A 14,648-nucleotide genomic window follows, 5' to 3' on the forward strand; every position below is an offset into this window, starting at 1 on the left:
ACATGGGCTTCACTTTTCTGAGTTCACTATTGCGGTCTCAGATTTCATCTTCGACAAGTAGAAAAATAAGATTCACAGTCAAAATATGCATCCAAACAGCCCTGGAGTGATAAGTGCCTGTGTAAAGGATCCATTGGGTTATGAAGACCAGTCACCTTTGCATCAAAATCATTCACTACAAACTGAAACTGCACACAGATTTAGAAGGAAATGTATGACATTGTATTTGGCTGTGAATGGTTTCACCAGTATGCCTATTGGAGGAAAATAACACTAGAATAATTGGTGTTACATAAACACTCTCTGCACAATCACAAACACCCATCAGGATTCAACCCTTACCGCTTGAAGATCTTGACAAGCACTACACAGGCCTTGCCTTTATCTGCACATGTGCCCTTGTCCTATTAACTTCTCACTTACCAACTGGGTTCCAGCTGGTCTCTGAGCAAGTACTCTGCCCATACGCTATTCCCTGATAGTTTCTTGGGACACTGACTCTACAAACCTGGGAATCACACAGCATCTAGAAAAGCACTCACAGACTACACACCCAAAAATACTAGGATCATATAGTGACTTATCTTACTTGGCTCACTGACCAGTCACAAACAGAGCTAATAAACTAAAAAGCTGAGGTCCATATTCAAAAGCATTTAGTCGGCTAACTCAGAAATTAGTTAGGTAAATTAATGTTTTCACATTTATCTGGCTAAATTCTAGCTGGCTAATAAGTTAGGGGTGTTCTGGGCTGTAACTAGGAGGAGTTGAGTTAGTCAGCTAAGTTAGTTGGATAACAGCTGGCTAACTCTGGTCAAGCCAAAGACCTGTCCTAAATTTAGCCGGGTATAGTTAGCCAGCTAACTTTAAGATAACTGACTATATTCAGTAGTGTGGCTGCACAATTGAACATACCTCCAAAGTTAGCTGGATAAGTTTATCTAACTTTGCTAAAATTGCAGTGACTGAAAATGGATTTCATCATTATTAACAAGGATGTTCAGTGAATACAAAATGATTCAAAACTACATACAACATACAGGGGAGAATAAACTGGATTTTTACAGTTTACACTAACTGGTCTACTTATGTTAAATTGTCTATAGAGAACACTGTGCCTATCTCAGGGGTATATTAACTAAACTGTGATAGGCATTTGCCGCACAGAAAACTCCTTAACACAATGATAATGGGAGGTATTTTAAATACCATGTGTTATTTTATCCCAAATAATGTGAAAATAGTAATGGGCTGCTATGCATACAAAGCAGCTCATTACTAGTAATGATGTGGCTGATCAGCACCATTTTGCTTCAGACAACTACAGCCTGGGCCTCCACTAGCCACTAGAGATTGAAGGTATGGGAGGATGGAGAGTTAGGGGATTGGCCCAGGGTGGAAATGTTCTGGGGAAGGGGGGTTGATTGTGATGCATTAAGAGGCTTTGGAGGCTGGGGGGGGGGGGGGGGTTAATATTTGAAACAGGTGGGGTTGGGAAAAGGGATGGGGGCTGTCACTGGCCACCTTTGATTTTGTTTTTAATAAAACAAAGGTGGCAGAGGGGTAGGAATGGGGGTCTCATAAGGCCCCTGGAGTTATGGGATATTTGGGGGACCTTCTTTTGCGCTGTTTGGGACCTTTAACATGATGTTGGCCCGCAGGTCAAGGGGCTGTCATTGTACATTTTTGTGGGGAGGGGGCGGGGCAGCAAAACATGGTATATTTCCTGGTGGCATTTTACTGCAGTGAAAACTCCCACAGTGTCTTCCTCTCCTGGGAAAATATCCTTGGCCTAGTAAATGACCCCCCCCCCCCCCCAATCAGATCTGGGCTGTCCTGTTAGGCTGAACTGAAAGACAAACACAGATCACCTTGCATTTCCTGTCAGAAGTCAGCACTCAGAAACAATCTGAAAAATGTTTTTCCCAGCTTTTACCTTCCGCTGTAACCATCGCTCCCTCTCTATCACTTCCTATTGCTCTCTGTCAGCCGGTAACCAGACACTACTATGGCTCATTGGGATCAACAGCTTATCCTCCTGGGCTCTAACTGCCAGTGGCTGGAGAATACGGCATTGTTACGCTGCCACCTGCTGTTTAACTAAAAAACTGTTCAGGAAACAGGTGTTCTTAAAGGGAAAGGAGTTTTCACAGGGCTCAACTGAAAATAAAGAAAGCGCCGACCAGACAGAAAAGGAAGATGTGACTGCACTGCTACAACATACGGACTATGCCGAGGACTATTTATTTATTTATATTCCGCTGTTCAGCACTTCAAAGCGGATTACATTCAAGTACTGTAGTTATTTCTCTGTCCCCAGAGGGCTCACAATCTAAGTTTGTACCTGAGGCAACGGAGGATAAAGTGACTTACCCAAGGTCGCAAGGAGTGGCAGTTGGATTTGAACCCTGGTCTCCCTGGTTCAAAGCCTGCTGCTCTAACCACTAGGCTACTCCCATTAAAAAATAACAGAGAAAGAGATCCCAGTGGCTAACATTCTCAGTAGGATGCTGCTTGAAGAACAGGAGAGCATGGCACAAGCACATTTAGCTGCATCTCCAACTACCAGTTTCTAACAAAATGATGAAGAACTGATTGAGAAAATCAAGAAACAGCCTGAAATGTTAGCACTACAGAAAATCATACTCAATGGATGATCAAGAGCTGCAGAATTCTGAGAATCTAGAAGTGCAAACAGTCTTAGAAGGACTAATTTTCAAGGGAGGGAAACTGGTAATACCAAGGACTCCGATTTGCTGCACCAGGTAATCTTTCAATCAACAAAATATGGCAGTGAAAAAATGCGCGCACACAGCCCAGGACCTACTTCACTGGCTGAGTGTGAATGCTCAATTTAGAGTCACTGTCTTAATGGGAACAATCTGCCTGCATCACCATGCATCAAATCTGAAAACATGCTTCATGCCATATGAAATGAACTGAATAATGAGAACTCCAGACTAGTTATGGAATTTTAGAGTCAAACTGTTGAGAAATGCACTGCAATCAAGCTGCATGAAATAATTGTTAAACATGGAAGTCTAAACAACTGGTGTCTAACTACATTCCTCAATATAACTTAGTTTCTTTTCTAATCATTCTAACATTCGATTTGTGTTTTTTGGTTGCCACTGAAGTGAGGATTTCCTTAACATCTATGTAAATTATTTTGTACAAATTTTCAAAAAGATCATGGCTGGAGACCCCTAAGCAGGCATACATAAACATGGCTGTTTCAGGCCGTATTTAATAGAAAAAAAAACTTTGATTAAGTGTACACATTAAGTGCATGAAATCCTGGTTGTAGAGAATAATTGTATAGCAAACTGCGTAGGGGCTTCTATGGTGTAAGTCTGCTTTGAAAATTAGTGGGACCGTGCGTACCATGGTGTGGCATGGGTGCACGTATTTACAGCTGCTGGAGAGCAGGCGAAAATGTCCCCATCCCAGCTCTGCCCCCAGGGATGCTGCTTGCAGTGCACGTAAAAATCTGCGTGAAATCGCATCCACGCGTACTTTAACATGTGCAGTCCCCTGGCAAATTTTCGCAAAGCCCATTCGCATGTGGAAAACTTTTTTTTTTTTTAATTACCCTCTTAACATGCAAGAGAAAAATGTTAAAAAGATTTTAAAACTTTCATGTCCGATGATTAGAAAAGTGAGCAGTGCAAAGTGTTGTTGAAAGCGGGTGTGAATATGATCTAGTATAGGAACCACATCTCTAAAGTCCTTTTAAATTAGCCCCACACACTTCCGTGCCACAAATCCATAGGGGCTACTATCATTTTTAAACTATGTAAATGCCTCATGCAAACTTTTAAGCCTTAGTTAAAAACTTTTAGTTTTTTCCTAATTTTCTCATTTTATCATAAGCTCCCTTTGGAAAGTTTACTGCTTTTGTAATAATAGTTTTCCTTAATGTCCTCCCTCCAGTGATTGCATGATGATCGTTATTACCAAGTGACCCCCACTAGCATTACCCCTTACACCGGGTCCTGTAGTCAACTGAGGACTAGAAGGAAAATAGCCCCCCACTTATCTGCCCATGTACAGGGTGGGCAATTGAGAAAATGGATTTATCTTGGTAAATGGCTTTTGAAAATTGCCTTTGCAGTGTCTGTGGGGCAGTGCTGTAAAAGGCAAGCAGCAAATCTAAGAAATCAATATCTGATATTTTCGGATTAGGCGTTTTGTCTTAGTTCCAGCTAATAGAGTGAAATTTTCATGTGCAGTCTTTGACTTGAGCAGGGCCTTTTGGCAAATTGGTTTTTAAGAGTCGATTTTCCATATCTTCAAGGCCCTTGCTAGAGACACTTGTGCCCCTTGTCATAAGCATGAGGAGAAATATGCAGGTCTTTGAGATTCCCAAGCTATCTGGCCACCAGTTTGTAAATACACTTTTAAGAGGACAATTTTCAAAAGCCATTTAGCCAGTTATTGTATATCAGCCGTGTAAAAATTGTCTTCCCTAGGTGGGGATAAAAATAGGCAACAAGGATCATCAGAATACATATTTTTACCATCAGGGGAGGCGGCAACACATGGAGTTTAGCATTTTCAAATTCACACACATTGTTTTTCAGGGGAAAAGCAGGTGCAGATCCTTGTGGGCAGTTTTCAGAGAGGAAGTACGCCCATGCATCCCCTTTTAGAACTGCTGCAAAATCTGTGGGGGAAAAGTACGCGCAGCCTTGGCAACCATGCGGGCACTTTTGAGAATTGCTTGTAAACATTGTTTCCTTAGGTTGGGTGAGCACTCAATTGGAAAAATTTGATGAGAATATTATATGAAATACAAAATTCTCTAGTTACAATTTTGGGCATGGACATTGCTTTTCCAGTATCCTGGATTTTTTTTTGTGGCTGAGTAGACATCCAGGCTGATATTTCTGGGGGATTAAAGAGGCTGAGTCAGTGTCTTTTATTAGCAGCCAGGATTCTGTTGGTGCGATGTTGGAAGCAGAAAGGTCCTCCATCTTGGTATGACTGGATACGAAATGATTGGGATAGTGTGACTCTGGGGAAGCTTACATTTTTTTTAAATATACTGCTTTTTCAGATACTTCAAAGCAGATTACATTCAAGTACTGTAGGTATTACTTGGGATTTGCAAGAGAAAAGCAAATGTTTTCTTTGCTCTGTGGGCTACTTTTTTACCTATTTAAAAGGATGATTTGTTTTTTATGTCTTCCCCCCCCCCCCCCCTCCCTTTGGGCTGGGGTCCTCTACAGGACTCAAAGGGCACACCTCAGTTCACCAGGGCTTAAGCTATCTTCACTTCCCAAAAATTTCAATAAGCCCCACTCAGGATTCCCTGTTAGGGAGGGGAGAACATTTCTCTCCAAGGCTCTGGGTGGTGGTCCAAAATCCATAAATGTTCTGTAGTACAAATCTCGCTGGAGGCCATGGTAAGATTCCAACATAACTTTACTGATGGTTTAATTAGAGCGTTATCGTAGGATGCTAGAAGGCCAATCTTCAGGCAGTTGTTCTTTACATAAAATGCTACTTCTGAGGAAAATATCTGACTCTGTATTGCTGGTAAATGTACAATCTTCCCATCCAGATCCCTTCCCAATTTCAGGAGCAGTTTTAAACTTCCTCCCAAAATGTGGATACGAAACTTGTTTAAGCTAGGTGACACCTCTCAATTTCCAATGTATTATTCTTCAATTCCCTCTTGATATTTGGGTGGCCCCCCTCACAACTCCTCTCCGGAATATCTGTGGTATTTCAAGTGGATGTACGCCAGATGGGTGCCAATGATCTCTTCCTTCCCTTCCCCCTTCCTCTTCGGGGGGGCATTGGTGGATGTCCCTGCCTCTCCTTAGAAATTCTGCAGATGGGGGGGGAGCCAAGTTCCTCTGGCAAGAGGCATTCAGATGGCAACCAGGCTGAAACCAAGGAAGTGTGGATGAAACTGCGTTCAAAAGAACGTCAAAAGCAGGGGCTGATATCCCTCACAAAAAGAGAAGGAGAACACCTCCTCCACTTTCATCTAAAGCCCAGACCTTCAGAAACAGAGTCTTAGGGTTTCTCCTTCCCAAACTAGAGGAAAGGAGGGAACAAAACACCCCTGCCTCCTCAAAAGCTTAGTTAGAAAATCCACACCTAAATCAGGAGACTCTGAGTCAGATATTCTAATGCCGGACAGCTGGATAAGTAGGAGTTATCCAGCTATCTAAGCAGCCGCTGAATATCCAGTTATGCTCAGCGGCTGCTAGATAGGTGGATAAGTCACTTATCTGGCTAGCCGGCTAACTTGGGGACAGACAGTGGGCAGATGGAGGCGGCGCCACTTATCTGGATAACGTATCCGGCCAAGTAGCAATTTTGAGACTTAGCCAGATAAGTTAACCAGCTGCCTAGACCTGCTATTGAGCTTGTCCAGTCTTAGCTGAACAACACTTATCTGGCTTAAGTAGCGTTTGTACGCGGATATTGAGCGGCATAGCCGGGCCATTGAATATTCTTGTAACTTAGCCGGATGAACTATATCCAGCTACGTTACTTAGCCGGTTTGCCCTTAAATATCAACTCTTCTGCTTTTTATAGCAGAAAGCAGCAACCAATCCAGCAGCCACATGGGGGAGCTGAAAACCAGATAACATACCTATCCTGATGAGCCAGTCCTCATAGTAGAGACCCCCCCAAGAAGGGCTCCACATTTAAACGGCTGATTTACTTACTTTTTTCTTTTTGGGGGCGCACAGCTCAGCTCTACAATCCCTTCTGAGGCAGTGGAAGGGATGGGTTTTATGGGTTGTGTTTTTGTTTTCTGCCGTCATGTTTCTATCTACATTTTTATTATTTGTCCTCAGTAAGTGTTCTGAGGTACTGCTGCTCTCTCTGGGATTGGGGAATTTGGTTTTGGGGAGGGGGGGTTAGCTAAGGTGTTCTGTACTGATTTCTCTTCTATTGGTCTGTTTTGTTTTCTTGGTATCTTGAGAATGCTTTTACTTTAAGGGAATGTTGAGTTTTAATTTTATATGTCATATTTGGTGATGTAACCATTCTTCTTTGTTTATTATTTGTAGAAAGGTTATTGACGTATCAATAAAATGTTTTGAAAAATAAAAAATGTGTGCCATACCTATGTAGTGTCCATGGGGGGGCAGTGTTTCACACATGTAGTGTTTGTGAGAGAATGTTACACATACACGAGAATTATTTCTGTATGTACACTGTGTGCATTGGTCAGTACTGCACACATGCATGGTATCCATAGGACAGTGCTACACATGTATCATGTCCGTGAAGTAGTGCTGTACGTGCATGGTGTCCATTGGAAAGTGCTGCACATGTGCAGTGTCTGTAAGAGAATGTTACACATGCAGTCTCCTTGGGGCAGTGCTGCACACGCGATGTCCATCAGAGAATGATAAATGCACAGTGTCACTGGGGCATTGCTGTGGACATAGTGTATCTCCATTATTGTTCATTTATATCCTGCTTTTCCAACAGAGCAGTTCACAGCATCTAATGACAGACTTGGGTTTTACAGTAAATACGGGGTAGATCAGTGATTTGATCATCAGTAGGTATGAGTTACAGTTCCTGGGTTAATGAATTTACAGTTAAAATTAATACAGATACAGTGTTATTAATACAAATACAGAAGTGTCAGTATGATTGCAACAAGCTTAAGCTTTCAGTAAGTCCAGGGTACATGAATTAGCATACTCTAGATAGGAGTACATGGTAGTGACTTGGTGGGGTAGGTAGTGATTGGTAGGCATGTGGTGGCATAGTTCTTACAAGTCATTGGAAGCCGAGGTATATGGGATAGTGTTTCTGAACTCTGCCGGTGTTTCTGTGTCCAGGAATGTATATGGATCAGCGATGCATCTATTACCGCAAGCCGCTGTTGGAATCTGGGACCCTCGGCACCAAGGGGAACACGCAGGTCATCGTCCCCTTCCTGACGGAGACGTATGGAACCGCCAGAGACACTTCGGAAACAGCGTTCCCCATGTGTACACTCAAAAACTTCCCTAGCACCATCGAACATACCTTACAGGTACTGTACAAAGGCCCTCAGACACAGGGATCTTGTGCCATCAAGGCTCATGATATCTGCAGAAGATTTGGGGATGTTCTGTGACTAAGAATGACTGGGAATGGTTCTGTGGAGTTTTCTCTCTCCCCCTTTTATTCCATCCTGATATGTTCCCTGTCCCTCGCTCTTCCCAGTCCTAGCCCCTTCAAGGTCAGTGAGTGCAGCAGCAGTACGTCAGGCACCGCCTGGCCACCTCATGGATTTGGGACTGTTTGGCAGTGCTCCAGCATCTGCTCATCTGCCCCAAGGACTGGGATGTTTGCTGCAGTGCTCCCAACCTCCTCCCATCCACCCCTTATGGATAGGACTGAGGTGGGAGTGCTCCAGCAACTTCCATCCACCTTGAGGCTGGGACTGATGTGACAGTGCTTCCGTCCTTCTCCTGTTTATCCCAAGGGCTGATGTGACAGTGCTTCCGTCCTTCTCCTGTTTATCCCAAGGGCTGATGTGACAGTGCTTCCGTCCTTCTCCTGTTTATCCCAAGGGCTGATGTGACAGTGCTTCCGTCCTTCTCCTGTTTATCCCAAGGGCTGATGTGACAGTGCTTCCGTCCTTCTCCTGTTTATCCCAAGGGCTGATGTGACAGTGCTTCCGTCCTTCTCCTGTTTATCCCAAGGGCTGATGTGACAGTGCTTCCGACCTTCTCCTGTTTATCCCAAGGGCTGATGTGACAGTGCTTCCGTCCTTCTCCTGTTTATCCCAAGGGCTGATGTGACAGTGCTTCCGTCCTTCTCCTGTTTATCCCAAGGGCTGATGTGACAGTGCTTCCGTCCTTCTCCTGTTTATCCCAAGGGCTGATGTGACAGTGCTTCCGTCCTTCTCCTGTTTATCCCAAGGGCTGATGTGACAGTGCTGCGAGACTCCTCCTCCCGTCCACCCCCTGAGGCTGGGACTGATGTGGCTGTGCCCCAGCCTCCTTCCATCCACTTCTTGGACTGAGACTGATGTTGGCAGTATGCCAGCCTTCTCCCATCCATGGATTAGGCTCTGGACCTGCAGCCTGACTCCGTTATTTGTGCCGCAGAATGTGCTCTGGACCACGTTAAGAATATAATTTGTTACTGTACCTCAAGCTGACTCTGGAGTGAAAGTTCCAGAGGAGAGAGGCTTTGCATGACTCTCTTCACGGATAGGAGCAAGCGAGAAGGTAGATCAGGGTTAAAAGTTTTGAAAGATAAAGATCTGACCGGATTGGATATTGCTTATTCCCTTCCATCAGCTTCGGGTCTCCCTGTGGGAGGAAATCTGTCAGCGTATACCAGCACTCCTCTCCCCAGCCTCAACACACAGTCGTGCCATATGGATCTAGCAACATAGACTGACAGTTCTGGGGGCGCAGGAAGGCAGCTCTGTTACATAGCAGTCTGTCCTGCTGTTGTAATGTGCAGTCATACTTGTGTTCTGTGTGCTTGCTGTGTGTAGAATCTGTATATGGGAACCATATGTGTGCAGAATCTATGCATGTGTATCATATGTGTGGGCAGAATCTGTGCAAAGTATCGTTTTTATGTAGAATCTGTGCACAGGTATCGTGTTTATGAGGAATCTGTACACTGTGATACCATGCCTGTGCGCACAAGCTGTACATGGATACCGTGTGTTTTATGTAGAATCTGTGCACGGGTACCACGTGCACATAGCGTTTTGTGCATGGATTCTATGCCGGGGCAAATGCAATAAAAGAATAGAATAGCCGAAAGTTCACCGCCAGAACAGAAAGCTTGCACACCAACACCAAGTTCTTTCTCGCCACACAGGAGCTAAGGCTCATGTTGCTTGGTTCAGTTCTTTGTGAATGGATTTTATTTCAGATAAAATTTCAAGTTATTAATACAAATGGACTAACGGCTCAGCCCGCAGACATCAAAAAGGGTCTGTGTATATGGGGCAGGTGAGCTTCTGGGCAGGTGTTTTAAGTACAGGTGTGCTGTTCTGCTGTATTGTTTCACATAATGAGCAGAGAGGGTAGGCAGTGCCCGTTTTCAAGGTAAACCTTTGAACGGGGAGTGAGATCCAGCCAGTGGTCCCGAGTTGCCGATGCAGCTCACTTTAATGTGGTATTCTTTTGTCAGGAGGAAGTAACTGCGCAGCAGCTGCGGGGGAGAGCTTTCCTCTACACCCAAGGCCTGCTTCTCATCTTGCTGCTCTGCTCCGAAGTGCCAGTTGAGAGTTGTATAAATGTGTGTGACTGAAACTGTCGGGCAGCCAGGACGGCAGGAAATGGATCCCAGCTGCTTCCTGCACACACAGGGCCCCAGTCACAGAGCACAGCAGGATTCTAGGAGAGCTTTTGCGAATAACAGAAGCTGCAAAGGATTTCTGCTGTGTGTAAGCAGGGCTTCAGGCTTTCAACTGAAACTGAAAAACCCCAGGGAAACACTTACAATAAGGAATTTTGGGGTTTTTTTTAGTACTAACCAAACCCCCCCCCATGAAAATAGCCATATCTCGTATGCTCTCATGATGTCAGAGCAGGGAAGCAGGACTGGCAGGGAACCCAAGCCCCATCTGCCCTAGAAGAGGCGCCATGAAAGGAACCGGACTGGTGGCCCTAGAAGACGCTCCACTGGATCTCTATCACAATGGTGCTGGCCAGCCCTGAGGCTAGCGCCATCTTGTGGTACCTTTGTGTACAACAGGGCAGAGCAGGAGCATTTTTGGATCACTCCTGTCCTGTTGGGACTCTTTGGCAAGTCCCATCTGATAGGGGTAAGATGCCTTTTTGAAGGGAGAAAAGGGGCGTGAGAAGGGCCCGAGTGAGGGGGAAAAGAAATGTTTCCATGGCATGGGGCGCATGTTCTCTTCCCTTTCCTCCCATGGGAATGTGAGATTCTCCTTTTCTTTCTCTTCCATCTGGGCACAAGACTCTCTTCCCTGCCACGGGGGGTGAGGCATCTTCTTTTTTTTCTTTCAGTGGGAATGCAGGCTCCTTTCTTCTCTCTCTGGACCTGTGCTTCACTCCTGCAAGGACATGCGATTCCCCCTTTCCATGACAGTGCAGGATGCTCTCAATTCTCTCTTCCCATGGGAGCCAGAAACCTTTACCCACCTGTGGAAATGTGTGATCCTCTATTTTCTCCTGTAGGAACATGAAATTCTCTCCTTTTTCTGTGGAGGTGCATGAATCTCTCTTCCAACACACACACTCACTCACTCACTCACTCTCACTCATTCATGCCCTGCCACCTTCCTAGCCATATAAACACACCCTGCCACTCCCCCACTCATTTTTAAAAATATAAAAATGGAATTAAGTTTATAAAATTGAATCAACCAAAAAAATGCACCTAGTGGTTTTGTTTGCAAAGTGAATACAGTAATAAAACTTATTTCAGAACCTATCAAAAACTTTCAACTGCCTGAAAAATAAACACCTATTTTTACAATTTATAAACCCTTGGATCAGAAACCCCCAGGTATTGGACTGTTTCCTGCGGAGAAGAGTTGGTAGGTAGCAGCAGTACAAGCTTCCCACACACACATGGCCCAAGCCAGCCAGCCAGGGTTTTGTGCGTGAATGGCAGCCTAGGAGGTGTATGTGTGTGTGAATAGCAGACTGAGGTATATGTATGGCAGCCTGAGTGTGAATGGCAGCCTGAATTTTTTGTGTGTGTATGTAAGTGTGAATGGCAGCCTGGGGTGTGTGTGTAATTGGCAGCCTGCCAGCTTGGGGTGTGTGTATGAATACCAGCTTGGGGGGTGTGTGTGTGTGTGTATATGGCAACCTGGTTGGTGTGTGTGTGTGTGAATGGCAACCTGGGGTGTTTGTGTGAATGGCAGCCTAGGATGTGTGTGTGTGTGTGTGTGTGACAGCCTGGGGGTTTGTGTGTGTGTGTGTGTGTGTGTGTGTGAATGGAAGCCTGCCAGCCTGGGGTATGTGTGTGTAGAAAGTTTGTGCCACCCACAGTATTCCATGACAAGCTCAGGATGACTGGAAATGAAAAGTGTTGGGGAGCAGGGGATTTTTCCATCTTTATTAGTTTTAATTACTGGGTGTTTGTGTCTTCTATTTTTAAATATTTTATTGCTGTTTGGAAAAATTTAAAACTTTAGCATATATGTGTTCTTAATTATTGAATGTTATTCTGTTCATCAGCTCTTTGGCAATATTCTTTTTATTAGTAATGGTTTCTTATGATTGATTTATATTTCTTGATTTTATTGATTTATGAGGATTGGTGATATTTTTGTTTTTCCAATGCTGCATTGCATATAGAGTCTGGCTTGTTGCAGTTTCCAAATCAGTTTCTGTCTACATGTTTCTATTTATACTTTATTTTGTATTTGGTGAGAGTCTGTCTGTGTTGTGCATGGGTGACCGAGGTGGGATATTCTGCTAGCGTGTAATTTCTGTGTAGGAATTTATAGCAGCCTGGCTTATTCTGCTTTCCTAATAGGAGGTGTTTTAGGGCCTGGTGTAATATTTGTAGAGTTGCCTTTTCATAAATAGGTTTGTTCCTTGTTTGTGTGTTGTCAGTAAGTACTGTTTTGGTATGGGAAGTTTACTACATTGTTTTCATTCAGTTTACTCTAGGCTGTCCAAGAACCAAACACACACCTAACACATGTTACAATAGACCTAATTCCATTTGGTTTCCAAGTGTCTTTTTTTTTTTTTTTTTTTTTAAGGGTTTTCTGGGTGGCACCAAAGCAGTGCATGTTTTTCTGTACAACAAAATGGTGCCGGCTGCAGGGCCCATCCTGTGCCATTTTTACGTACCGGTAGGTGGGGCAAAAGCATCTGAGGATCACATCTGCACAATTTAGAAATTTTGGACCTGTGGATCAGGTAAGATGTATTCAGGGGGATGTGTCAGTTTGGAAAGTTTGGATCACTGGAAGGAGCAGGGCTTATTTAGGCAGTGAAAGGGAGTTTAGGACAGAGCATGAGACTGATATTGTCTATTGTGCGTTGGTGTTAAAAACATACCCCCCCCCCCCCACCACAAAACAGGTACAGCAGAGGCAGCAGCAGTGAAAACTTCCCTCACAAACAGGCTGCAAGCTATACCATACATAATCTAGTAGGGGGTTATAAGTAAAGATCTTCCTGATCGTGAGCCCTAACTTCTGCCACGACTGGACTAATCCTAATTAATGGATTCTTTCTACCTGTGCAGTAGATGATGTCTTATTATATATGTATTTGCACTCTTGTACCTATATCTATACTCAGACACATTATTATTTACTATTACATCTATTTATATATGTGCCAACTTCATGGGTAATGCTTTTGTTTGATTACATATTGTGATACAACTTTAAATGTAATTTTTAATTATAGCTGGTATTGTAATCCACCTTGAGACTATTTAGGGAAAGGCAAAATATCAGATGTTTATAAATAAATACTTTAAGTTGTAGATGGTAATGAATATGTAATAAGTCATTTAGAAAACGTTCCCAAAGAAGAGAGAGGTAGAACTCTTGAAATCTACATCTAGGCTTACTGTTCAGTGAATGTTATTAACATAGTCAACCAAAGGATCCTTGTTATAAACTGTTAAATATATTAGTGAGCACACGCAGAATGGGTCATATTGCATGTAGTGGGTATGACTGTGTGTGCGGCTGTGAGCCTGAATGAGCTGGCAGTAAGGCTGAGATGGGCTTGGGGGTAGAAGGGTGCAATAGTACACCATGCTACTGCAACAGCAAACGATGCAGCCTCTGAGGAAAACTCCCACATAACCACTGTCATCACCTGAGTTGTGTAGGAGATGCCCATCCTGGCCCTCCTGGGGTGAATTGGTAGTGCTATTTATAACTGTGTGTTAGCAGTGAAAGATGAGCTGGCAGTGAAAAGGTTGAGATTGGCCATGCTGGGTAGTGTAATGGCATTGACAGTGGGTGATCTGGCAGTGTGAATGAGCGCGTTCACAATGATTCAGTTTTTGTAAACCACATTGATGTTTTTGAAATGATTTTGAGGTAAATCAAGTAAATAAACTACATTAAATAAGCTGGCAATGCTGATTATGACTGTGTTGGCATTGAGAGTTGATAAACTGGCTCTCAGAGAATGAGTCCGATCTCTGGAGGCTAGAGTGGAAGACCTGGAGGAGCTGAGGCAGACAGAAAGGTACATTGATGAGACCTTCAGGGACATAGTAGCCAAGTCCCAAATCCAGTCTGGCAGCCCCATGTTGCCTTGGATCAAAAAGGTTTCCCGGTTGGAGAGCATCACCCTGGTGTAGCAGGAAGTGATCCTGTAGCAAGGACCTGCTCTCTCCAGGTGTTGCATTGTTCTCTTGCACTAAGGACAAGTCTCCCACAGCTACTGCCCAGGAGGGAAGGGTTAGGCCGTCCATTTTAGTTGGTAATCCGATTGTTAGAAATGTAGATAGCAGGGTGGCTGGTGGGCGTGAGGATTGCCTGGTAACTTGCCTGCCTGGTGCGAAGATGGCGGATTTCACGTGTCACCTAGATAGGATTATAGACAGTGCTGGGGAGGAGCCGGCTGTCATGGTACATGTGGGCACCAACAACATAGGAAAATGTGGGAGGGAGGTTCTGGAAGCCAAATTTAGGTAGAAAGCTGAAATCCAGAACCTCCAGAGTGGCATTCTCTGAAATGCTCCCTGTT

At 44.1% G+C, this 14,648-nt stretch overlaps 1 protein-coding gene across 1 annotated transcript in view; it reads left to right on the plus strand.

The window, feature by feature from the left end:
* UBA7 (ubiquitin like modifier activating enzyme 7) overlaps positions 1 to 14,648 on the plus strand; it is a 426,723-nt gene that overhangs the window by 146,721 nt on the left and 265,354 nt on the right. Inside the window, exon 15 of the mRNA XM_029599673.1 lies at positions 7,824 to 8,020. Within this exon, the coding sequence (XP_029455533.1) occupies positions 7,824 to 8,020 (197 nt within the window). The remainder of the gene's footprint in view (positions 1 to 7,823; positions 8,021 to 14,648) is intronic.

Source organism: Rhinatrema bivittatum, chromosome 4, assembly GCF_901001135.1.
Source record: "Rhinatrema bivittatum chromosome 4, aRhiBiv1.1, whole genome shotgun sequence".
Classification (NCBI taxonomy): domain Eukaryota; kingdom Metazoa; phylum Chordata; class Amphibia; order Gymnophiona; family Rhinatrematidae; genus Rhinatrema; species Rhinatrema bivittatum.